At 40.4% G+C, this 27,652-nt stretch overlaps 1 protein-coding gene across 3 annotated transcripts in view; it reads left to right on the top strand.

The window, feature by feature from the left end:
- Positions 1-24,781, top strand: part of amot (angiomotin) — a 49,891-nt gene extending 25,110 nt beyond the window's left edge. For all 3 annotated transcript variants that reach the window (XM_050040700.1, XM_050040699.1, XM_050040698.1), the window contains 10 exons: positions 4,915-5,548; positions 6,729-6,873; positions 9,742-9,834; positions 10,086-10,231; positions 15,157-15,306; positions 15,647-15,843; positions 16,472-16,600; positions 17,551-17,789; positions 17,927-18,181; positions 18,822-24,781. In XM_050040700.1, coding sequence (XP_049896657.1) covers positions 4,915-5,548; positions 6,729-6,873; positions 9,742-9,834; positions 10,086-10,231; positions 15,157-15,306; positions 15,647-15,843; positions 16,472-16,600; positions 17,551-17,789; positions 17,927-18,181; positions 18,822-18,955 — 2,122 coding nt within the window. In that variant the 3' untranslated portion in view covers positions 18,956-24,781. The remainder of the gene's footprint in view (positions 1-4,914; positions 5,549-6,728; positions 6,874-9,741; positions 9,835-10,085; positions 10,232-15,156; positions 15,307-15,646; positions 15,844-16,471; positions 16,601-17,550; positions 17,790-17,926; positions 18,182-18,821) is intronic.
- The last annotated feature ends 2,871 nt before the right edge of the window (positions 24,782-27,652 follow it).

The raw sequence follows: 27,652 nt of genomic DNA, 5'->3' as shown, positions 1-27,652 counted from the left end.
TGTTTCACACGAGTCTATTTACCTCAGAGGAACCAGATTCAAACAGCCATGAATACTGTAGAATTTAAATCATCAGCACAGGACAAGTCGGGACATGATATACTTGGCTTTGATGACGTTCCTTTGAGGGCTAAAGGCAGGAATGTTTGCTCTGCAAAAAAGCCAGTTGACAGCTGGTGTTTTCCCACCTTACTCAAAAACAGGTTCCGCTCAATAAGCACACAAGATGAATCAGACTGATATAAAGGTAATTTATGTTAAATTGCATTCATTTAACACATTGTCAGAAATTAACCACAGTAGCATGAAATCTCTTTCACTGTTTTAAACACCTACTGGTGGACATCTCTCTTGTGTCTCTCCTGAGAGACAGCCATTGTTTGGAACAATACTTTAGTGATATCTCAGATTGTAAAAAAAAAAAGTGATATTAGCTTTTTTTTCCTGATGAGGATGCTATAATTGTGGCTATGAAAGTATAGTGATCAAGATATGTAGTGAGCTCGACATTTTACAGTGTAAAAATCAATGTATCACTGCTTTCTATACAGGGGCAGAAATTTCAAAGGTGGTGGGGGGCATTGAGATAGAATAAAATAGTTTTTTTTTTTGATTTATTATTTAATAATTTTTTTTGTCCCTTTCATATAATGGATGGTCGTAACAGCAAAATATGCAAAAGTGATTAAATTGTGGGTGGGGGACTAGTGCATTAAGTTTCTCCCTTTTTTAATATAATGTTAGTTTTTGCACTGTAAAGAGTGGAGGGGTCCAATGAATACTTCCTTATGAAAAAGTACAGTGGACATGTCCCCCTGTGTACCCCCCTGCACTGCAGTTTCTTGCAGTAACTTATCAACTGACATTTATGTCAATGAAAATCATCTTTGATAAGATAAAACGGGCCAATAATCTTTTTTCCATAGAACAAAAGTGGACAAAGTTGTCAAATGTTACAATAAGCAAACACTATCAGTTGTGAAAATCCCTTAATCAAATACAGTCAGAAATGAGAAAAATGCTAATTTATATTGGGAATTATCTGACCACAGAATGCGTTAGTACGATTCGATGCCCCAGACACATTTTAATATGGAATGCAAAGTACTGAGGTTTGATACCCAGCTGTAATATTTAGTTGTGCATCTGTTCCTGCAGCAGTTTAGGTGTATATATTAGATGGATTTAAGGCATGGGCAGGAGGTCATATGGTTCATATTCCAAGACCATCTGTGGACATTCCTGATCAGCTGCTTCTGTGGTTGATGGAGAACTTGTACTTCGGGTCAGTCTTCACTTAGATGAAATAGAACAAACTTGATTGGCCTCAGTTGTCCTTACTTGAATATGTAAGTTTACCACAACACAAATCAGATATTTCTGATATCTTGGTACAGCTCATATGGATAGACACAGATATACCAAAAACATTTGCTCAGCTTTATACAGTATGTCCCACCTCATACAGAATCACGGATAATCACACCACCAGGGAAGAGGAAAAACAGTGTGTGTACACTTGGTCCAGACTGTTTACCATTGGACTTGGGAACACCATCAAGGTCCTCATGTTATCTTAACCCCCAGACACTAAGAGCCTTCTTACAAGGACTACGAGGCCTCTCAAAATACCAAACTATGACAGTAACCAAATCATACATTCCTTCATGTCTAATCATAGTGGTGTTGTACCAGACTTCATTCTACTTAGTGGTATTCCTAATTTTTTTCCTTCCCATTTGCCACCACTCATGTATGAGTCAGGCAGAATATGAGAAACACCTCTCAGTATAATGCAGTCCAGTACAACACTACCACTAAGCAGGACCTCAGTACTAAAACAAGTGAATAACCGCCTCTATGGCACTGTCAAAAACATTGACAATGGCAGACGTTGGCAGGGGTGAAAAAAATTAGAAAGGGCACAAACTGTATATGGTGAGACACCATTCTCGGAACCCATCGGCTATATTTGGCGTCTGACTTCCGGCAGATGGCGATACAGCCTCTGGGAGCAGACCCCCGATTTTTTGGCAGTCCGGTTTGAGGAGGCGAATTTCCGTTTCTGACTTCCGTTTATATATAAGTAAATATGCTGAACCATTGCGATGGATTCAGATTTTTCAGTGATGCCAATTATGTTCCGCCTCGTTAATTCAGCGCACGGAACGTTTAACCTGGCAACAACTGCAGCTGGCTCAAACGTTATTGGTCAATATCACTACAAACAGCCTAGCACCGGAAACCAGGGCTCTTCCACTCTTCTTCCGGAGGCAAGATCTCCAGGGTTTGCCTACAGACTCTACATTCACTGAATGTAGAGTCTGTATATAGAGACTAGGTGAGACACTAGCACACCCAAAGTTTTTTAGCATCTAGGGTAGCCTACATGGCACTGCATCATGTTTTCTCCACTCAAAGTGGCACCTTATAGGGTACCTTATCCTGTTTTCTCCTCTAGAAAGCACACTGTCACATTTTCTTTACTGTAAGTTCATCTTAGAGGACACATTATCACATTTTTCCACTTTAAGGTGTACTTGAGAGGGCACATGATCAAGTTTTCTCCACTAGAGGGCACATTATAATGTTTAAGTTTTTAAGTTTAAGTTTATTTACTTTATTAATCCCCCTGAGGAGAAATTCAATGTTTTCACTCTTGCTTGTCAATTACACACAGGTCCGAAAGACACACACATGCACAAATAGGACCTATACATACACAAAGTGGAGAGATGTCAGAGTGAGGGGGCTGCCCTTGGTGAGGCGCCCCGAGCGGTTGGGGGGTTCAGTGCCTTGCTCAAGGGCACCTCGGCAGTGCCCAGGAGGTGAACTTCTTTTTTCTGTTTTCTCCACTATAGTTCACATTATCACATTTTCCCCACTATAAGGGCCCCCTAAAGGACACATAATCACATTTTCTCCACTGGAGGGGCACCCTAAGGGACACATAATGACATTTTCTCCACTAGAGGGCACATTGTAATGTTTTCTCCACTGTAGGTCACATTATTACATTTTCTCCACTGGAGGGTACATTATCACGTTTTCTCTACTTGAAGAGAACGCCCTAGAGGGCACGCTATCACGGTTTCTCTACTGGAAGGGCACCCTAGAGGGCACGTTATCACGGTTTCTCAACTGGAAGGGCACCCTAGGGTGCACATCATGATGTTTTCCACTAGAGGGCACATTATCACGTTTTCTCCACTAGAGGGCACATTATGACATTTTTCCACTGGAAGGCCATCCTAGGGGGCACATCATCACGTTTTCCACTAGAGGGCACGTTATCACGTTTTTCCACTGGTAGGACACTGCAGATGTCATTTTATTACCAAAGGAGCATCCAAGTGGGCACTGATGCTGTCATCCTTATCATAGACATCATGAAAGTAGACTGTGTATAAAGGACATTTTATTGACGAAATTATTAATTGATGATGAAAAGAGTCATCAGTAGCAACCCAGTTGAATATGTAATTCACAGATATGCTTTGAAAAATCCATGTCATGCTTGCTTCTATTTAGTTATGTACAAGTTATGTTGTTACAACTTTCACAGCCAGGCCAAATATGAACATCAGGTTCACATTTATTTGATAGTAGGCATAGGTGGTCTCAGAGGTACTTGTACACATGGCAACTGAAGAGATCAAGTTATAATTTCATACCAGGTCTTTGTTTGCTCCTCTAGCAGTCATTGCACTATGCCAAGGTCTAAATTAAGCTGCTTGATTGCCTGCTGCAATGATCTTTAGCCTTGCTTTTATCAATTTACTTATTAATGTAAAGCCTGAAGGTACAATCATTAATAAATTTGGGCACCAGACGCACAGTTAAGTATGGCATTAATAACTTGGGTGCACTTAAGGCCTAACACACTTCAAAATAAATAAAGGGTGTTAAGAACATTTAAGGGATAACCTCATTAGAGTGATGATAAGGAGGTGAAATGTAGTTTAAAGCAGATCGTATTTCATTCTCTTCAAAACAATTTTAAACAAAAATTTGAACAAAAGAAATCAATCTAATCTTAACAAAATCTCAAAACCATGTCTGTGTACACTTAAGTCCATTCACATTTCAAAAGAAAAACATTTAATCTGAACAAAGAGTTACAATTTCCCATTAATTATTCTGACATAGTTCTTAGTTATATCAGAGTCTCCTATACAAGTGTCAGTGGTCCAAATGTCCTAAAGAAAGGTGCTGAAACTGAAGGGTTCATGTGTGAGAGCGTATGTGCATATGGGGAGTTGGGTCTCAGTTTGATGAGACAGGAGTAGTTGCTGAACAGGGGAGAGTCCAGGCTGAGAGAAAAGTTAATGTCCAAAATAGAGGGCAGTTCTGTGTTCTTTAAGTGGGGAGAGCAGAGAGGGGTTAATTCTTCTTAGTAGTCTTCGTTGTTGTAGAGTGTGATGCAGCTCAGGAATTCTTCACTCCGCTAAAAGCTTGCTATGACTTAAAACAGATGTAAATCAAAATGGATTTAAACTTGCTTGGCTTTTAGTTTAGATTTGGCTCAAACACTGGCTTCTAAGTCATGCCACTCTTCCCCACAATGTGTCTGTCCTCTCTCAATAGCTATATCACTCTGTCCTCTGCTGTGCCACATCCACTCCCTCACAGGAGTCAGCAATCTGCACTCTGCAGAGTGCCTAGATTATTAAGGATTGTCAATATGGGGCATTTTATGGCCAAAGACACACCAAACATTTACCTCTCTATCAGTAAACAGAGAAAAGGCATCCGTGGTTCATTTTAGCCAGCTGTTCCCTCTTAGAGTTAAATGAATAAAAACCAAATGGTCAGCCTGTAACACTTGGAACATATTCAGGATTCTGTACATCGACATGAGACACCTGCTGAGGTTGAGAATTGTGTAATCACACGCCGTTGATCTCTCCTCAGGTCCAGTAAGGAGGGTTCAGCTCACTTCCAGAGGCCCCTTCATCAGCACAGTCCCACCTCTTCCGTCACCTCTGTGGGCTCCTTGTCCCGCACCCAGTCTTCCACCCTAAGCAGCGTGCTCAGTGCTTCCCACTCCTCCCATCCCTCCTTCCCTCACCAGCACCCCCAGAGCCAGGGAGAGCCCTACCCTGGCACAGGGCCCCGTAGTCCACAGGGTCCTGGCTCCCACCAAGCAGGCGAGCCCTTCCCATTGGGGCCCATGCACCCAACACCACAAAGAGGTTATGGTTTCCCTCATGACCCCTATGGCTCCACCCCAAGGATGCACCAGCAGCAGCAGCACCATCAGTATCAACAGCAACAACAGCAGCAACAGCAACAACAACAACAACAACAACAACAACAACAGCAGCAGCAGCAGCAGCAGCAGCAGCAGTTCCAGGGACCTCCCCAGCCCCAGCTGCCAGTCCAGGCAGGACATTTGCCCCACCCGCACTCCTACTCCCACGTACAAGGGGAGTCCTTTGCTATGATGGCACGCGCCCACCAGATGGTGGATATGCTGACGGAGGAGAATAGGATGCTGAGGCAAGAAATGGAGGCCTGCCGCGAGAAGGTCACAAAGTTGCACAAGGTAACATTCACTGCAGAAGAGAAGCATAGCTCCAACAATTAATGGCTTAGTTGTCAACCATTAAGTCAGTCACCAACTAATCTGATAATTGATGAATCCTTTCGAATACATTTTTTAACGGGAAAAAAATCTAAATTCTCTTATTGCAGCTTCTTAAATGATTGTGTTACTCTTCTGTGACTGTGACAGTAAACTGAATATCTTTGGGTTGTGGATAAACCAAGACTTTTGCGGATCTCATCCCAGACTTTTGAAAACACTCATAGACATTTTTCATTATTTTCTGACATTTAATAGACCAAACAACTAACAGATTAACTGAAAATAAAAATAATTGTTAGTTACAGCTTTTCTACAGAACAGCATTAAAGGAAAGGTTAAAATTTGATCAGGACTATCTGAAAAGAATGCTGATCGCCCATATGTACACAGTAAGGGGATTTAATTGCTGTCATTGCATTCTAAAGTTCAGCTGAGGCTAATTTGAGACTTCAGCAGAACAAAAGCAACTGCTAAATGTGAAGCTAATACATGTACGCTACCTAAAGGCTAATAACACATGTTCTTACAAACTATGAAAAATTTTGAAATAACGCTGTTGACACATTTTTGATTTTACGAAGTAGAGTGGAAAAAAGAGCTGCATGAGAGACATGCCATCTGTGTCCTGCAAAGATATTTCAGCACTACAACTATCATGTAAATTCACTTTGACTCTGTTGGTGTTTTTGCACGTGGGTTGCTCATCATGGAGATGTTGATGACATATTTTGCAGTGCAAAGCAGTGTGCAAAAGAAAGGTGGGGTAACAGTTTAAGTTAAGTTGAATTGAATTAACAATAATTCACTTAACAATTTTGTTAGGACAACAAATTTTGTTGCTTGTGATCTTTTTTTTGTGCTTTAGTTGTTTTCTGTTTGACGTTTAATTCTTAGTCTTTTAAGCCCAAACATAGTGACTTGGCAGGGTGACCAGGAAAGAGCTCACCTTTTTGAAGCTGAGGCTGTAAATAGTGTTAAGATGAAACCAGTTTTGACCAAAGTCAGTAGTTAGGTGTGAATATGGATATCCAGCAGTGAAATTTTTTTTATACAACATTTGGATAAAATTTTAATGCATCTACTTTGCTCTCCCTGTCTCCACTGTGTTTGACTTTATTCCCTGTGTGTCTGTGGGCAGTTGGAAACAGAGATCCAGCTGGTGTCAGAGGCTTATGAAAACCTCGCCAAGTCCTCCTCCAAGAGGGAGGCCCTAGAGAAAACCATGAGGAACAAGCTGGAGCTGGAGGTGCGCCGGCTGCACGACTTCAACAGGGACCTCCGAGGTGAGAGAGCACGGAGGTGCAATAACCATGTAATTACTTTAGGTATTACAGTCCGTCTGTAACTGACTGCAGATTGCAGTGGAACCAGCCTCCGATATGCTTTGTTTTTAGCAGAAATTGAAAAAATGTATTGGGGAGAGGGTGACGGGTTCATTGTGCCAATATAAGAAAAAAAATCCACTGCAGTCACCACTAAAAAGCTTATTGGGAGGTTTGTTGGCATGTCATTGTTATAACAGATGATGATAGAAAAACACCATAGTTTCACTGAGTTTAAATGCACATGCATATTTTATTAAAAATAGTTGATTTAGGCTATTTTATCGAAAGTGAAAGGTTTATTTTCTTGTGAAACATTCATAACACTTACTATCCCATTCCTTTCTTTCTCAGTATCTTTTTAGCTATGTCCTGCAGTTGTAGGCTACATGTGCTGCTTGTGCTGTATTTGTGGGACAGACTGATGACAGAATGAGTTCAAGTAGCTGCATCTACACAGCAAACTAATCTGTGTGACACTTACAGGAGAAAAAAAGCTGCACCAGAATCCAAATACCTTATATAAGAAAGCACAAAAATGCAATATATTATTTTATTCTACCCATAGTTGCTCATTATTATTTAGGAAAAAAATGACATGTTTGTGCATTATTTTTATTTATTTTTTTTAAACTTTATTTATTGAGATTATCCATGAACACACAAGACAGTAACATACGTTGTCATCTCAAGTTGCAGTTATGTGCAGAAAAATAAATAAATAAATAAATTAAAGAATACTGGAGACTAACAACAACCAAAACAAAGAGATCATGTTGAGAGAAAACAAAAACAAAAACCTACACATAGACAAACGAGCATACATGAAGCAAAACAAAACAGTACTAGTGCATCATAGTGTTTTCACACCTCAGTCAGACAGTCCAGAGTTTATTGTTCCAAGCCAGGTAAGCTGTTCGCTTTGTCTAATGGGTCCCAGGTTGCATTATGTTTTTTTAAACTGATTCATATCATTGTGATGGCCACAAGATAAAAGTACCCACTCTGTTTGCAACATAGGACTCTGATTTCACTAACTAGCCATTTCATTTACTGCACATTATTGAAAAGTGATGGCTACATTCTGATGGCCCCGCTGAGTCAGCGCGCAGTGGGCTGAGAGAACATTAGGAGGCGTCATGTGTAGTGATGGAGTAGCGAGACAAAAGCCCAGTGTGGCAGCTTCCCCCACAAATTATACATCAAGATAAAGCTCAGAACCTGTCGTTTTTATGCTTCTGCGCCGGTGATACTCATGCCTAAAGGCATTATGTTTTGAGGCTGTCTGTCCGTCTCTCTATCCATAGACACTGACATATGTCCCACTCTTTTGAGTGTGATATCTCGAGAACACCTGAGAAGAATTTCTTCAAATTTGGCACAAACATCCACACTAAGTCAGAGATGGACTGATTAGAATTTGGTGGTCGAAGGTCAAAAATCAGTGTGACCTCACAAAACATGTTTTTGGCCATAATTCAGGATTTTATGACTATTTGCTTTAGATTTCTTACATACAGCTCCTTTAAGAAAACAAATGTCAGATAATAATTTGTGACCTTAACACACAAAGGTCAAACTTTTTTTTTTTTTTTTTGTATTTTTACTCAGTAAATGAGAACAAGTATTCAGTAAATCAGATAACTTCAAACTAAGCACTCTTGCTCATAGCTGAACTTGTCCTGCATCTCAGCTCTGAGTAATGACTTCAAAACTATTGTTTAAAGGTCTGGTTTGCAGATTATAGTGACACCTAGTGGTGGGGTTGAAGATTGCAACCAACTAAAACTTCTCTAGTGTCCCAAGTGTGTAGGAGAACTACTGTGGCTGATGCGAAAATGTGAATGGCCGTATCTAGTCAATGTTTGGTTTGTGCGTTCCGGGCTACTGTAGATCAACAGGGTGGACTCCGTGGAAGAGGACCCGCTTTGAATATAGACATAAGCGACTCTTTTGCGGGTCACAAAAACATAAGATTCTTAGTTTTACGTGATTATACACTAATTAAAACCTAGTTAAACCTAGTTAGATTTCATTTCTGCGAATAGATGCTCCTAAATCCTACACACTACACACTTTTTTATGATTTACTGAGCAACCATCCATGTGTGAGTGAGATGGGCGGAAAGGAGTCAGAGAACAAAAATAAATAAATAAATAAATGTGTGTGTGTGTGTGTGTGTGTGTGTGCGTGTGCGTGTGTGTGTGTATTTGTTTTAAACTAAATGTTATTAAATAAATTAAATATGATCATACTTTATTAAATATATTTGCATTCTTATTATTTATTTATTTTTCACCTTTCATTTATATAATTTACACAAATATATATAATTTTATAGCTCTTTATATTCTGATTTTATTTTATTTTATTACACTGTATAAGTCTTTTCTATTTACTATTTAACATTTTTCTTGAGTGGAGCCTCCCAGCAAAAGTATTTAACACGATTGTACTTGTATAACTGGGGTGACAATAAACATCTTGAATCTTGAAAACCTTCCAGCTCCAAACAACATCACGACTGCACCTTCAAAATAAAATCCCTCACATGCAGTGGAGGTTTGTTAATGTAAAATAGTTTTATGGTTACAAACGGACACATTATCTACATGTAAAACTACCGAATGAGATTAAAGCTTACAACAAAATCACAGTACGCTGAAATTTTCTATACCTTTTATATGCAAGTAATTTTTATATTATCATGGCAAGTAATGAAGAAACGTTACTGGAAACTCACACAGATGTGCTTTGAGAGAACAATCTTTATTTTTGTGTGTTTGTCCACTCTGAACATTTGTGTGTTGTGTGATGTTGTTTTAAAGAGCGCATGGAGACGGCCAATAAGCAGCTCGCTGCTAAAGAGTGTGAGGGATCAGAAGACAACCGCAAAACCATCTCCCAGCTGCTTACACAGAGTGAGTACCACACACACACTCACACACAGCCTGGGACATTTAACATGCCACCCCCAGCATTCCTTAGGCACGATGTCAGTCTGGACAACTTTATCATCCATCTTACTGAATATTTCTGAAAAAACACAAAACATCAGAAAGTTCTCAAATCAATTTCTGAAACATTTTAAACTGTGCAGGGATTGAAATGTAATCTGAGTGATCTATTGTGTGCATGCAGTTAAGACATTGTGTTTGTGAATGTGTTAAAGACAAAGAGACACTTCGTGAAAAGGAGAAGCTGGAGATGGAGCTGAACGCACTGCGCTCCACCACAGAGGACCAGAGGAGACACATCGAGATCAGAGACCAGGCACTCAACAACGCCCAGGCTAAAGTGGTTAAGCTGGAGGAGGAGGTAAGAGCTTCACCTGTCAGTCATACTGGTTTTGATCCTGTTTGTTGGATTTGGGTTTGTTGCTTATTGGCATTATTAGAACCAGAAAATCCTGATTTAAATATAGAAGCCCAGGTGGAGCTGAGGTGGGACAACCAAGCAGCAAACAGCTTCCCTGAATGTGATGAGTCAGTACATGAAACATTTCACAAAGCGATTCCCACCATGATATTTTAATTAAACAAGACACAGAATCTTAACAGTGAACAGCAGCACTGACATCTCAGGCTAGTCATATGTTACTGACTGTATCTGAAGTTTTAGAATAAAGACGACAGATTCTTCTTTCATAGATGGCAGAAAGAGCCTCAGCTGTGAAGCTGTAAGAGGAAGGCTGTCACAAGGACTGTAAAAGTTGATTGATAGAATTGTGTTATGGCGTAACTATGGAGCATACACATGTAGCTGCACTTCAGGCTACACTGTAGCTGACACACTTCCTGAAAAATATAAATACTTGTCAGGGCTAATATGGCGATGGAGATGGCAAACACTGGATTGGTTGTTTTCTGCTACTAGTTTCTGATGCTGGTAGAGATTGAAGGGAGTAAAATATAGATCAGAACTTCTGCTGAAGGGATCTATGGCGGGACTCCTCGTATCGACTATAAATCCATAATAACAATAACAATAATAACTATTTTATTGAGATAAAATTAAAGGTTCTAGAGCATTAACACAGCAGCAAATCACTATGTGCCGTGTAAAGATGTAGTGGACAAATGGCGTCCAAAGCAGAGAATAAAGTCACACTACCTCTGTGTATGTTGTAATCTAAGCTTCTCTGTGGTTTGTTGTCCTGATATGATCTAAGATATTGGTATCAGAGCATATCAAGGCTTTTATTATTGCTTCACGATCATCTATATTGGGCTATATAGAGCCTGATCCAATCCTTTGTTTTATGATTTGACTCGCAAAGCTTTCATGCACAGTAACGCAACTAGTGCAGCCTTTGGTCACTCTCCAACTCTCCATCTCTTCTCCACTCTGCACAGTTCTCTTGTGTGTAAGAGGAATGGGTTAAGCCCCGTCCGCAGTGAAACACCACACACCATTAACGGCAGTAAAATGCAGTGTGAGGCTGTTTATTTATGTTATTTACTGAAGTTATGAGCACTCCTTTCATTTCAGTTCAGAGTGAGAGTCTCTTGCATTTTTCTGTCGTCTGTGGTGCATGGTGTTTTACTGCCTTTCTCAGAGGAGAGACAGACAGTGGTGAGAGCTTACGACACACTCACCACACAACCTGGCCACTGCAACTTGGAGTGGCTGGTTTCCCCCAGGTTAACACCATTAGCTCTGTCAGCACTGTTGTTGTTGTTGTTTGGTGCTGGTTATGGAGTTAGCACCATTAGCTGCTAGCAGCTGGTTCAGCCACTTCCACGTTAAGAACCGTGTGCAGACAACTCATACACTCTGAATTTAGCATAGAGCCCCTCTAAGAAAATGAATCGTTTGAACTCTAACTGAGGACATTGTGGTTCATACCTTAACTCCTGACAGAAGGATTTCTGTAGTGAGATGATTAAAACTCAGTAGCGACCTGCAATAAAACTCCCATCAGACTTGCTTGGACCTGGTGAGCTCCTTGGTAAAATGAAATAGCCAAAAGTTAATGAAACCTTTGGTTGGCTGCGGACTGTGGAACGTAAACAGGTGCGTGACCACACATGTGAGATCCAGGTAAACAGTAATTCCAAGCTGAGAGCAAAAGTAGCATGTGCATGTTAACACCAACTGCTCCAGGTTGGCCGTGGGTGCTTAAAATGTCTTAAAATATCTTAAATACACATTTACTAAAGTATTTTTGACAGACTTTGACACAACACCTATACACAAAGCCCTTATTTTCACCCCTCTATGCATTTAGATCATGCAGTATGTCTGCATCGTTAGCCAGCCTGCTCATTAGTTTATTTTCTTTGTGCTAATAGCAGTTAGTGTCATTTTACCTTTTTGTTCATGTTTAACTGACATCAATGTGTTTACTTGAAAAGAATATATTTCATTCATACTAAGGTCGCTCTTAAACTTCATTTAAATGGTATTAAAAATATCTTTAAAAGCCTTAAATCTAGCTTGTTTATACCTGTGGATACTCGGTGCTCTGTAAGGCTGCTTTGTCATCTAATTCTTTGGTTTTAAAGACTGAAGCACACTCGCCTGCTCTGTGTGAAGAAAAGCTGAAAATCAGGTCACTTTATTGTTTGTTTTGATTCTTGGCGAGTAGCTTGTGTCTCCTGGTTACCGATGTTTTACTTTAGAGGAAAATCTCTCAGTGTTCTGGCCTGGTGTCGGCCTGCTATCTGACACCAGTGTCTGTTTGACTTAGCGGATGTGCTGCATGCTGTCGTGTCCCCTGGTGGCTGTGGATGGGAACAGCTGCAGAATGAAATAAACTGACTGCTCTCAATCTCAACATCTAACGTAGAGTGTTTGGTAAATTTGTCTTCTCATGACTTTCACGTATTGACGTCTGGCTTATTCATCAAATGCACTAGAAATCTGTGATACTGGTGCAGTTGGCACACGCTGTGAACACTTTGGCTGGAGACATAAAACATTCAGTCCTGTGATGCACAGAAGAGGAAAAAAAAACATACTTTATTGTAAACATCTTAAACATACAGTTTTACACAACTGCCACACCTTGATAAAAACTAAAAATCTCCAAATATATTTGTCACTCCATGACACATGAGGTTATAAACAGGTTATAAACAAACCAGCAATTAATCACAGTTATCTAAACCACTTTATTTGGAGGTCAAAGTAAAAGTGAGTGGTATAACGGAGGTCCCGCACAGGACAGGAAACAGGCCAGAGCCCGAGCCAAAGCCGGCCTCTGACACACAACGCCTGCTTGTTGTCAGAACAAAAGAGCTGCAAGCTTTTCTCCTGAAAAAAAACTGAAAGAGCCTTCAGAGTCTGGGCCCTTCGCCTGCCTTCTCTCAGCTCCTCTCGGCTCTGTCCTCCTCTCCTATATTCTCTCCACCCTTTTTCTTTTCTTTTCCTGCTTTTGCAGATAGTCACTCAGTCACTCTAAATCAGTCTGCTGAGGTAAGGCTGCAGTTCAGAGCGATAGGAGAGACTTTAGGGACACAAAACCTGGATTAAGTGCTGTGAGCACGAGAGGAGTGTCATCTGTAATCTGTCCAGCAGGTTTGTGTTTGTTTGGACACTCAACAGTTTAATGATACTGTGCTGATGGATCTTCAAAAACGTGTCATCAGGGCAGATCTTTCCACCACAGTCATTCAAAAAAGTGTACCAGGTAACTATATATAGATTAATGATTACCAACATTTGCTTATTGGAGTTTATATATATGTATAATTATATAGATAGCATGTAATGAGGCAGATTATTTTACAGTTTAACATGGTTCTCACATAAAAAATGACAGTACCAGTAAATATAAAAGACAGTTAACTTCACAGTAAATCGAGTTACTCATTAGTATCTAATAAAACCAAATAAAACTAAAAGATAAATAAAAAAAGTCAGTCAGATCTAGTCAGTTATATGAATGCATAAATGTGTTCGTATTTCTTTTTTTGATATGTGTCAACATGTACAGCAGTGCAATCTATCTGTAATAAGCAAATATCCGCTCATGTCTGCAAGTGTGACAGATGTGTAAAAGAGATAGTTGATTGTAGAGTCTCATTCTCAGGTCGTCAAATACTCATGCTTTGGGTTGGCAGTTCGATCCGACTACCAACCCAAAGCATCGGTATTTGATGACATGGGAATGAGACTCAACAACCAATCAATCATCATCATCATAATCTTTCTCCAGATCATACTGAGCCTTTAAGTATATGTTCATATTATGTTTCAGCTGAAAAGATTTTTTTAATAAAGGAAAACTCAATATTGCAGTAGATTTCTGTTACATCAGTAATATCTCTTAAACTAAACCTCTGATGGCCCTTACAGACCAAGCAGGCAGTTGGCAGTCAGTCAGTGTCAAGCTAACGGTGAGCATCCGTCGCTTCAGTTTTTGCGTTGTGTCCCGCACTGTTGGTACTAGTCAGCTCTAGTCAGCTGATTCAGCCTACTAAATCAGCAGCAGAGCCAGAGGAACCTGTCACTGAGAGAAGTCACTCTGACTGACAGTTCAGCTCAGCACATGAGAGGAGAAATGGAAGTGAGGAAAGTAAACAAATGACTCAAGTCAAGAAGGGGAGATTATTTTAGGAAAGGCTATTTTTTAAGCCATTGAGCTCTTTAGCAGAAATGATTCATAATTGTTGGTGTAATTGTTCACCAGCCCACTGTAAATATCCTTTGTTCTTTGGACTCCCACCACCTGGTGCTATGGATAGTCATTTCCTGTCATGCAGGCACAGGACGTATGTGTTGGCCATTGCCTGTAGTCCTTGTGGTTTGTTCAAGTGCAACTTTTTGGCCAAGACACAGGTGATGTGAGGTGACCCAACAGTCGGCCTTTGTTACCACTAGTTCTCTGGTGTTTGTTTGGTGTGTCTGGTCCTTAAAGGATTATTAATAAAAAGAATGTGATGTTTTTTGGAGCTCCTTGAATAGACTGTCTGTGGATATTTGCTGCACTGAAACATGCTTTTGTCCAGATTTGGTCATCAAAGGAACAAGTATACTGGTTATGTGATAGCTGTTCCTGCTGAACCACTATGACTTAGGAAGTTTTTGAGATTTCTCAGTCTTGAAATAACTTGAACCTTATAATAACTTCACCGACAACAGGGGTAAATGCATCATTTTCTAATTCCTGAGATACAAGACCATGTCCCTGATGTGTTTGATATGTGGAGTTGGCTATTTGGTCCTGTGTGAAGGTGAATTAGCATAGCAGAGTTACGATGGTGTAAATCTTGTCATCTCTCTTTCTCTCTGTGCAGCTGAAGAAGAAGCAGGTGTACGTGGAGAAGGTGGAGAGGATGCAGCAGGCCCTGGCTCAGCTCCAAGCGGCCTGTGAGAAGAGAGAACAACTCGAGCATCGACTCCGTACCAGACTGGAGAGAGAGCTGGAGTCGCTACGTATGCAGCAGGTAACACCTCAGTCAGGCCTCTGCTGACTGACCATCATATAGACTATCAACAGATAAAGAGACCATCACTGTGGCTGATGCCCCTGCCCATGCTAATACTATTTATTGATTTATTTGGCAGTGAATTTATGTATTTATGAACTGTATACAGAATTCCCCTCAGTCTGTTTTGGTAATCCACTAGTAACTGCTTAAATCTAATGCTGCCCTAACACAAAATGACTACATTTGGAAGCTAGTGCCGTATTAATTTTAAATCCACAAATGACAGAGTCCCTCTTCTGTGTTCTGGCCCCCTCATTCTTTCCCCCCTTCTTCTTGTCTCCTTCGTCCCTCCCAGCGTCAGGGAGGAACTCAGAACAGTGGGGCAGTCCCATCAGAGTACAACGCCACAGCACTGATGGAGCACCTGAGGGAGAAGGAGGAGCGGATTCTGGCTCTGGAGGCTGACATGACCAAATGGGAGCAGAAGTACTTGGAGGAGAGCGTGATGAGGCAGTTTGCCCTGGACGCCGCTGCCTCTGTCGCCACTCAGAGGTACTCGTGCATTACAGTTATTGATTTCATACTCTGTGCCGTTGACTCTCATGTCTGTCATATGTTTATTAATAACTGGAACATCAGTAACTTATTCTGATTTTTGTTGTTATGGTTGCTGAAGATTCATAAAGTCGAAGATATTTAGTTTCTGAGGGAACCTTAATCGATTAAAAATTCAAATTCAGGTTTGAGCAATGAAATGAAGCCTAAACTGAGTTCAAGCCCAGCAAACTGCAGCCACAGGGGTCTGATGTTTCCTACAAACTTATAATGAAGTGTCTACCACCTAGTGGTCATTAAATGAACTGCAGCTCATTGCATTTGTTCATCAACTCTGCTGTGGTGGTACTGCTGTCTTTAAATGGTCTTTCCAGTTTGTGTTTTAGCAGTTTCAGCATTCAGCAGCAATAACCTATGTGTTCCTGCATTGAAAGGCTTTTATATTTTATCATATTTATTTTGTCATTATTGTATTTTTTAATTATATTTTGCATGCACTGTAAATGCCCTGGTGTACGGATATAGTATCCCACAGTGAGACAAGTGTTTAGAACAGGTCAGCAAGTTCGTGTTAAGTGCTGTGGGTGAACCACTTTTGAACTGCAGGTTCTGTCTTGTTTTGCAGGGACACATCTGCAGTAGTAATAAGCCATTCTCCCAGCAGCAGCTATGACACGTCGGTAGAGGCTCGAATCCAGAAGGAAGAAGAGGAGATCCTCATGGCCAATCGGCGCTGTCTGGACATGGAAAGCAGGTAAGGCACTCCCCACATACATGCAGCCTTGCTGAGACCAGGGCTTGTAAATATAAATGCATGGAGTCTAAATAACAGCATTGTAAATATTCATTTTACCTTGAAAGGTTTAAAGAGGTATGTTGTGTATGTTGGCACTTTACATAAAAAGTACAAATTCCTCGTATGTAAAAGCCTCCTTTACAGTAAACTGGATTCTAATTTTAGTGATCACACAGTAATATTACAGCACTAGATGCCTCTTTGTCATGCTGGTTCTACCTGCCTGCTGAGATTTGCAGTCTGAATGTATAATGCTCATTATCCAGTATGTCTTTGTGAGCTCTTTTTGACACCAAAGAAGATAGATAAACACATAAAGGCCCAGACACACCAAACTGACTTCAGAGAACTAGAGGTGACAAACAGCCCTGCTGCGTCCCCTGACGTTGCCTGTGTCTCGGCCAGAAAGTTGCACATGAACACACAGCAAAGACTACAGCCAACAGCCAACCAAACAGCATATATGTTCTGTACCTGCATGTGAGGAAATAACTTTCTCTCTCACCAATAGACAGTGGTAGTCTGTATTCCTCGTTAAAAAAGTGAACCTGGAAGACCGTCTTGACACAAGTTAGCCAGTTAACACAATCCAATTGATCTCTTTACTTTGATCTCTCCTCCTATGCCTGTGAAGTTCTGATGATGTAGGATCACAAAAAAACATTTGATAAATGAGTAACCTGTCAGTCCATATGACTTCATGTTGACTCATATTTGTAAAAGGCCAGCATGAACATGAAGGAGACCAGAACTAAAAGGTGACAATGTGTCATTTCTTTCCTGTAGTCCAAACCAAATGAATATATGATATAAAAGCAGTCACGTAGCTCTCATGGTCTCCTTGTCCAGCAGTAACTGTTTTCTGTTCTCCATGCTGGCTCTGTCTAATGTTTTTTTGCCTAATTCAGGATAAAGAATCTTCATGCCCAAATCATAGAGAAAGATGCTATGATCAAAGTGCTTCACCAGCGCTCCAGGAAAGAGCCCGTCAAGTCTGACGCACCGTCTGCCATGAGGCCCTCCAAGTCCCTGATGTCAATCTCCAACACTGGCTCCAGTGGTTCAGGACTGCTCTCTCACAGCCTGGGCCTCAGCAGCTCGCCCATCACCGAAGAACGCAAGGACACCAGCTGGAAAGGCAGCCTGGGTAAGAACCAGCAGTCCTCACAGACTATTACCTCATATAAGAGCAGCAGCCGAACAGTTCTGTGAGAACTGGGGATGTACAGTCACTTGTAACTACGGTGCTGCTGTGTTTATTGCTCTCTTCTCATGTTCCTTCAGGGGTTCTGCTGGGTTCCGAGTTTCGCACAGAGTCTCTCAGGACAGAGTCGATCTCATCATCCCCGTCACCAGTGCTTCCTTCCACCCCGATGACTGCAGGCCACTCAAAGACAGGCAGCAGGGACAGCTGCACACAGACCGAGAAGGGCCAGAGTCAGGACACCAGCAAGCCCAGCACTCCAGCCCTGCAGAGCATGACGCTGCCCGCTCGCCTGTCCAGCCCCAGCCCAGTCTACATCCCCGACCGCATAGCAGGTCAGTACACATCGTCTGTCAGGCCTTGTTTCCACTGACTATTAACATATGTCTCAAGTGATCGACAGTGGACAGCTTTAAGTCGGGTGTGAATGCACCCAATGTGTCCTCAGTGCGTCTTGGGATCCAGTTAAGCCATTAACATTTTTTATCATTTCCAGGAATTGACTCAAAAATATTAGAAATACAGAACGACTTTTTTGTCATTATTGGGCCAAACACTGGCACATGGGTGACAATCAGTGTTGGATGTGATAAAAAACAATCTTTTATGACATCTTGGCCAGTTTACGAGCATTTCTTTCAAATTTTACACACGCCGACGCCAGAGGTCCAGAATGTTTAATTGGTAATGCTGTAATAAATCTGGGCAAATATATCAGAATGAAGCACACACAACATGTTTCAATATTAAGGTAACAATGTTTAAAAAGAAAAAAACATTTTAATGTGATAGAAATTTTAGGTCATGTGGTCCAGGCCTGACACATCGCCAAGGATCCTCTTCACTGTGCTGTATAACAATCACAGGTTAAACTAAATTTACAAAACAGACAGGGGGGCTCATCATAAATGCTGACTCATCATTTTTTCTTCAAATTTGGGCATTTTCTGATGTTCTTTGTTCGTCTCTGTGCAGATGTGCCAGTGTTTCACAGCAGCACCCTGGAGCGAAGGCTCCCCGTCCAGTCCCACCCACAGCAACAGCTCCCTCCCCCAGCCCCGCCCACCCAACAGGAAGTGGACAACGACATGGTGGAGATCCTCATCTGACCCTGTGACCTCTGGAAAAAAATATCATCTAAACAAATGATCAGAGGGGGGGCAGCTCCATCAGATAAACAGAGCGACAGACGTGTTAATCACTCCAGCTCGTCCTCCAAACCTGCAGCTGCTGTCTGTGTGTCACCGAGCTGAGGGAGAGTAATTATACGCACATCACGCTGGTGCAAGGCCGTCAGAAACAGCGTAAACGAAGAACAAGCAACGCCTGCAAACTTACTCTATGCAGCAAAAATTTAATACACAACATTTTGATCCTGTTTGGATCTTCGTCAGGTCAGAATGTTTGAAAAGTAGAAACCAGACCCATATTTATACATACTGCACACCTGGGTGACAACCTCTCTGATGGCATCCAAACTGCCCGCACAAAGAAAAACAGTAATAAAAAGCCATACGTCAATATATATCAAACATTTATACAATAATATCAAATTCATCAACCCATTTATCTACATCGCATTCAAAAATAGATTGTAATAAGTGAGAGGCAATGTACAGAAATTAAACATCCCTCTTAAAAAGTTAGATCAAATCCCAATAAGGGAAAGAAGACACACCTGTTGTATTTATATACATTAATTCTTGTTTGTCTGTTTGTTTTGTACAATTATATGCGTGAGGGTCCAGAAAGATATACATATTTATATATAGGGAGAGCCATCATGATACAACCCCCAATATTCATTTCGAGAAAATGTTTGATGTAGATCTCTTGGTGTGGGGAGTGAAATATATAAAAACATTTCTTTTTGGAGCACGAGAGTGATTAAATCACCTTCTCTCTCTGATCTGTGTTTGACTGACCCACACCAATTAGACATTTTCATGCTCTCATGTTTACATGTGCATTTATTCAAACACTCCCAGCCTGACTGGACTTTTCCCAAATGTCCTTCATTCATTCATCCTTCATCATAGGAAAAACCAGACATCAGAAGCAAAAAGCAGAAGAGCCCCGCCCCTTCTTGTCTCATCTCAGCTTTTGCAGTTCTCCTAGATGCATGTGTTAATATGAAGTGGTGACTGGAACTTAAAAATAGAAAAGTTCATTGCCTCAAATTTATTTTACTGATGCAACTTTGGAAGTTGTCTCAGGCACTTTCTCGTTCACAGAGATGGATTCAGCTTTGGGGACTGATGCTTGAAGCTGAAGGGAAGTTTATTGATTGAGGTGTGAGACAGAACTTGTTTCTTTTTAATTCAGTCTTTCAGTTGACATTAATGATAGAAAAGTGAGCAAACCTGAAAGCCAAAATCTCCCTTGAATTAAAATTCAGCAGAGAGAACATACACATCCATACATACACACATGTATTTTTGACTTTAAGGTGAAGGATTTCTTTTTTCTTTTTTTGTCACTGTGTTATGACTCACTGTGGTCAGTGACTCAGGCTTTTTGTTTAAATGCACTATTTTTTGACCTGGGGGGGGGGTTTAGTGGCGGCATGAAACTGCAGCACCAACAGCATTTCAGCACATTTGGGAACATTTGCAGAGCTTAGCATGTGCATTTTTCCTTTCCAACATGCAAGCATTAATGAGGACCAGAACTGGCCTTGCTACAAGAGTTCAGCTGTGAGAGGAGCAGCTTGTTACTTTGACTCGTGATACAGACATGTTATCTCTCCCGCAGTGTTGGTGGAGGCTGGTTGGACCAAATGTATTGGCTACCTTTTTGTTGCATTTATTGCACTACTTACTTTTTAAGTGTGTTTCTTATATTACTTTAAGATATCTGACATTAGGTATTGTATTTATGTGAAATGTTTTTTTCTAAACTGTAGTTAGACATGGCACTTGGGTAATCATAAAGTATGTAAACTATAAAACAATCTTAACTATTGACATAGTGTATGTATGTACTGTAATGGCCTGTGTGAGAGGAGAGCTGAGCCATTCAGCTGTGTTACATTTCCAGAGCTGTTGAGTTATTGAGTTGGGATGTTGCCTTTTTGAGAGCAGACTTGTTGTGGTGCAAAGCGACAGGCCTCTGAGTAGCCCTGTTTTGTACTGGTGCAATCATCACATGGTGACTAGTACTGGGATTTTGGACGTCTAGTGTTTGCAAAGTTTGTGGCATTTTGACTTCAGGCAGAGTAAAACTGCAAAATCCGATGAGCTTTCCCTTTTTCGTCTCCCCCATCCCATTCCAGATAGATGTAAAAAATATGTTGTCATTCCCTTCAACGGGGATAAAATGATTTAATTGCGTGGCTGTTCTAAACTTTCCAAACATTATCAGACCAAACAGATCAAATTCTGATAGTGAAACGAGTCATTTTGTGGGGATTGTGATGCTTAAAAAATGTATCCACTGATTTACAGGCATCTATTTAGCCATGTAAGTCTGGGAAAAAGTCTTTTTGTGCTGCAGGACTTCATGAGTTCAATGCAATTACACTGAAAATTGGCTACAAAGCCCAGCATTCTTCCTGCGGACCTGAGTTATCCCTAGAGACTGACCTCTGGTGGCGCATGATGTGCACTACATACATTACATCAGTAATACAGCATCTCTGTATGAGTTTCATAGAGAGAGGAGCATCTCTATTTTAGACAAAATCATCCCGGAGGGATTTCTAAACACCCATGCCTAATTGGCAGTAAATATAACGGCAACATCTGCTTTAAATGACAACTTCAGACAGATATGAACGGATGAAAAAAATTAAAATATGTTCAATTTAGGTCACAGAAAAGGGTTCAACAATTTCAGAAAGATGATCAGATGATCAAACTTTCTTCTTGAAGCCTCGGCCACCTGAAGTCAAAGTGCTACATGGCTCGGTGAGAACACACAGTTCACAAGCTCTGTCTGAAACCTCCCTGGACCAGTACACCTGTGCAGGTTGCGCTAGACTACCATTGGACCGTATTCGTGTTTTGAAAGGCATTCTTTTGAGTTTTAGAGACATGGTGGCGACATGCTGTACCAATCTGGTGTTGGGCCTCAGAGACAAGAAGGGAGCGAGAGTCTGACAGTTTATGTTAGCTGCCTGGACGACCCCACTGGTTGGGGTCACTCTCTGATAGCAGAGGTCTTAAAGTCACTCATTCAGCATTTCATCTCCCGTGCTTGAAGATGGAAGGGCTTTATCTTTTAGTATGATGCACATCATGTCATTAGATTGACATACACACATATTTAAAATTGCAGACATTTGTATCACCATACCTACTATCCATCTGACTCGATATTAGATCAAAACAAGCCATAGAAAATATTGCAGGCCTCATTTAGGTGACTTTAGGTTTGATTGGAAGTTGTCCGTTTGGATGTGAAATTTATGCAACAATCGACTAAGTCTGCTCTTCCGCTGACCTGTTAAGTATCATTTTGGTGAGTTAATAAGGCTAGCACAATTTTGCATTTCTATGCATAGTGAAGTGTTGGTATCGACTGTGAATGTCTCCCATTAGAATACAGAGGTAGCCTCTCAGATCGACATCTCTTGCTTTTGACCAAAGGTGACAGAATAGATTGCTACTCATCCCTGTGAACAATATCAGTGTGTGAATTTGAGAAAAGCTCAGTCTTAAAAAGACACCACATATTCAGGCTTAAAATGAGCTGTAATAATCTTCAAGTGGGGTAAGGTTATTGCCCATATTTTTAATCTCTCCAATCATTTCAAGATATTGGCATGTTCAGAAATTTGATTGTTTCAATGGAGTGTGCATGAGAGTGTTTATGGTGGAGACAGGTGTTGCTGGTTCAACCTGTTGCAGCAAGACAAAAAAAACTTTACTTTTAAATCAAGCCACATGTCCAGAATAACCCGATTTTTTTTTGCAAAAATCAAATATTTTTTTGACTTATGTGTTTAAATATTACATTTCCAGCAAGGTTATTAATAGAGTTAGATTGAAGATGTCCACTGCAAACCAAAAATGTTGGACCAAAGACGCTAAGAACGGTCAGCTAACCAACGTTATTGCAGAGAGTCTTTAGTTTTACGTCACTAAAGGACTGTGTTTCATCAGAGGAACTAAATAAGGAATGCACTGATATTTTGTAACTACATGTACCTGACATTTTATAGAGGAATAAGGACTTCGACCACTTCTCAACTTCCAAATGAATGGTGTTATTTTTCTCCACTACAGAAATGTACAACCCTTATGTGTGTGAAATCATTTGAAAATCCAGTTGCTTTGCTTCCTGATACAGAACAGGTAGCACTCTGTATTCTGACTGAAACCTGATTATAGCTGCCGACATATTTTGGTACACTTTTCGTTTTCCTGTCAAATCCCATGTTAGTATTGGTGGATCCCTAAGGAGAGAGTTCCTGGTCAATGTAAACATGTCATTCATGGTTATGTGAAAAAGCACAATGCCAGTGTTAATAAATATGTTCACTCATTTTTTCCATCACCAGCACATTATTAAGTGTCCTTAATGCTGGTACTGTAAATTATCTATCTGCCTGTTGTCGTGTGTTTTGGTGGGCTGAGCTGAAATCTCAAAGACAATGGACCCTGTGGGAACTTAAAGGCTAGAGATATACTTGCTTTTTAACCACGTTTGCGGATAAAAACCAGCTGTGTCATGAACGCAGTTGATCACATACTTGCCTGTGTACTACACGTGTTCCTGGAGGATGCCACCAGAGAACTCAGACAGTAGAGAACTTTCATATTTGTATGATGTAAACAATAAATTGGCGACAATGGCAACGGCCACTGACACGTTATCATGGATCCCACTGCTTTTCTTGGCAAGTCCCTTCCTGTTATGCTGTGATTGGCAGTTGTCGAAAAGCAGTGGAATCAACAGTTAGCGCCTAACGACACTTTAGGAGGTTACTTTATTTATAATTCTGACATCACAGCAGAAAAAGCGACAGCATAGATGGTATGTAAGGCCCCTAAATTAAGCACATCGTGACAATGGCAAGTTTCTCACACTGTGGGTATTGCATCTTACACTTTGTGTTACTTTCTGAGGACTTGCACAACCAGTGCTCCGATTGGACGCAGGATTCATAAGGCAGCTGTAATGTGCACGTGAATGTGTAGTTAAAAGCATGTTTATCTTCAGCCTACGGCCTCAGGTGGGATCGCTGCAGATTTCTGTTGATAGACTGACGCTAGTCACTGGTTTTTAAGTTGCATTTGAATGGATCTCATGAGCCCAGTAACATATTCATATTCCATTTTAAGTAAATAAAAATACTCAAATTTAGCTGCAAAAAGTAATCAACATTTCAGCTGCTGGCATTCCCAGCCATCAAACACACATTTCACAGAAGGTTCTCATGTGACTGATATTTCGAGGAGTAGCCTTTACTAATCAGACCAGAACATTTCAAGATACAAAGATGTTTTTTAGTTGGTTGCGGAAGATGAAATGCCAAATAGCAAAAGTATGAGCAGTTGGAATCAGTTCTGTGTCATTTTATCCAACACAGTCTTGCATAAAGTTGGGAATTTAAGATCTATTCCTACATGAATCATTTAATAGTTTCTACAAGGCATAGCAAACATTCTTGTAGGTAAGGAAATGTGTTAGTACTGGTACTTAAATGAGCTGCTACATGACATTCAATCAGGAGGTCCATTTATTGTGCAGTGTTGATGATGTCTCTTGTCAGATTAGTTTTTTGAAACCACCTCAAAGTTTTAGACAGGTACTTTTTGTAGCTGACAGATTCACGTCTACATCATCCCACCTGAGACTCCCCACAGACCTCGGTCCTGCCTCTGGCCTGCACCAAAGCCCCCCTCAGCCTTCAGTCCACCATGCACACACAAACTGGAGTAACTGCTCTCTGTGTACGGATATACAACTTTGAAGCTGTTTCTCCACTCCTATGCAGTCAGTGCTTCAAAAAAAGACAAATCATGTGAACAAGCACCTCTATACCTGCCACAGTGTGTCTTATTTGTCTTTACCAGGCACTTGTCATCACATGTTTCCGTACTGGTACTTCAGTCATTAAAAGCATTGTTGTCTGTTAGCATGTAAAGCTAACCATGACCTGTCATTGCTGCACTTCGTGGATGTATAAACCGTTTTCCCGTAATGTGACAAATGCCTGGCAAAGAAAAGTTCAAATCAAACTGTTCGAGAGGACTGACCTGAAAATATAAAATTGATGCAGTTTGCAATGTTTACTAGCTGTAAAAATGACAATGTCTATTGTAGTGATTCTTGTTTAAAGCAATGTGTTTCCAGTCTGTTCATGTACATGCTGTTTCATGTTGTCATTGCTGTACAATCACAGTTCATGTAAAAGCAATTCTCTGATTAATCATCTGTTCTTACAACATTCATCTCATACAGTTTCTTATATTACGGTATGAAGTCATTTAGTTTTCTTTCTGTATATCTTTTCTGACAAACTCCCAAATAACCAGTCAAATGAGTTAAGTTAGTATTCATGTAATTCTTTTGTTAAATAAATTAATGCTGAGACTTAAAGGTTGTTCCTGGTGTTTAGTTACATCTACATGAACCCACCTACTGCTCAGTGTACATTAGTCCCCACATTACACACACTGTAGGGATACACTATTGGGAGAAAGGAAAGAAATTTGTGCTGAGTATACAATGGGTTGGTTTACATGCACGCTAATATTCTACTAATATTCAGAATATGACATTCTGAATTTTATACTAGTCATGTGTAGTCTGTTAACATATTCCAAATGTATTATTTTCTGAACAATCAGATCAGATATGACAGTTTTAGGAGCATTCTTTGGATATGTATGCAACACTTTCGCAGTTTGCGACACACAGCCTCTGCATTGTCATGGATACATTGTACTCAACCCAACCTGCCAACAAGGCTGTGAAGTAAAGATGTATGCCCAAAAGAAAAGCCAACATTTCTGATCAAAAGAGGAAACACACCTACTTTGAAACATGGTTTCAACATGGAAACAGGTTTTTGGATATGTGCAAATATCACAGCACCGACCTTTTCAACAAGGAGGCTTTGTTTGCATAGTCCAACAAGTCTGCCACTGACGGGAAACTTTGAAAAAATCCTGGCACAAGCTCCAGTTTTTCCACTTTGCCATATTTTGATGTGATAAACAAATTCATTGGCGTATGCACGGCTGTATGTAAACAGGGATGTTAGTGGAATGTTGAGTTTCATTAGCCGTGTAAACAGCATATTAGGAATATTGTCTTTTGTGGAATAAGGGCGAAAAAACTGAATCTCATACTTTTTCTTTTTACTTTTAGTAGATATTGCAGCTGCCCTTAAAAACTGTGCTGTTGGATGCAGAATGAACACAATCGGGACATGCTACTTCCTCATAACATTATGCCCTAAACTTTGACCCTCTTACTCATATATCCGTTACCATGGAGATAAAACAAAATACAGTGTAACTGAGCTTTTTAGAGACAGAGGTCAATGCAGAACTCTGATGCTATTTTGCAATTAGTAATAACTGCATACCTTTTAGATTCCAACAATTCAGTTCAAGACAATTCATTTTTGTCCTCTGTGGAGGACATTAGTCTAACTAGTGTAACTCAAGTATTCTTTATGCTATCCATTTGGGTCAAACTGTGTTCTGAAGAGGACATCCAGGGCTTTCTAATGATGTAGACATTATGTGGGTGGGGTTAACAGGGCAAACACACACCCTTTTCAAAATGGCTGCCATTACGTTTTTCTTGTTTTTTGCTGCCAGAGTGGTAATTGATCATTTTCTGGCAAAAGTTATGATTATTTTGTTAATATTTAATTAGTTTCCTGAATATAAGGGTCTTAACTTTAATTTAGAGAGATTTCAGAAATCCAGAGTAATTTTAACCTTTTCAAAATACACCTTTTATTCAGTGTCCTCTGTAGAGGACATCGGGACTTAGTATCCCCTGTTTTTTAACCAGTTTCCATGATTCAGCAGGCAGAAGGCCGTTAAAGGGAATGACGTTTTCTTTCTCATAATTTCTAATACATTTTAAAGGTTAGTCAGTGTGAAAGCATACATCTGGCTTGGAGTGAGACTCTGAAGTAATGTGTATGCAAGAATTTGGAGGTTTATTGGAAAATAAGAACACCTTAGGTGAACGTACATTCCCATGCATCTATGGTAGGATACTACCTAAGAGGAGGATTTCGAGAAACTTCTTGCTTTATTTCCTTTAAACAATGACAATTCTTGCTGAGAGTGTATTCACACATACAGTAGTATCTATAAAGCTTCCCTCCACTGTTCTTTACCCTTCCTAGGCCACCACACACAATAAAGTTTACCTGGTCTTCGGGGTCCGTCACATAGGGGTCATGGGTCAAACTATGGGGCTCCCCATCACTTCTTATCATAGATCATCGATAGTGAGGGGTGAGTGCAGTTGGACCACTAGGCCCTTAAACCCAGTGGTATCCTGCACCCTGACCGCAACGTCAGGCCCATTGGTATAGCTATTAAGAATACACTCTACCTTACTACAGATATCCATCATAGTGTTAAGCATTGAAGACAGCCACATAATAATTCCAGGGGAGTAAAAGTCCTTTGTAGCTCATATATTTAGAGATAAAGCATAAAATACCCCGTAGTCCCATTGGAACTCAATTGAAACTCATTGACTAACTCTGGAAATTTAAGACCTGACTAAGTCCCAATGTCCTCTACAGAGGACATGTGATAAAAAATAAATAAATAAATAATATTTTTGATTTTTTTTTTTTGATGCAAAATGTTTCTTTCAAG

Source organism: Epinephelus moara, chromosome 3, assembly GCF_006386435.1.
Source record: "Epinephelus moara isolate mb chromosome 3, YSFRI_EMoa_1.0, whole genome shotgun sequence".
Lineage (NCBI taxonomy): Eukaryota > Metazoa > Chordata > Actinopteri > Perciformes > Serranidae > Epinephelus > Epinephelus moara.
Note: the sequence above shows the minus strand (reverse complement) of the source record. Positions and strands in the feature narration are given on the sequence as shown.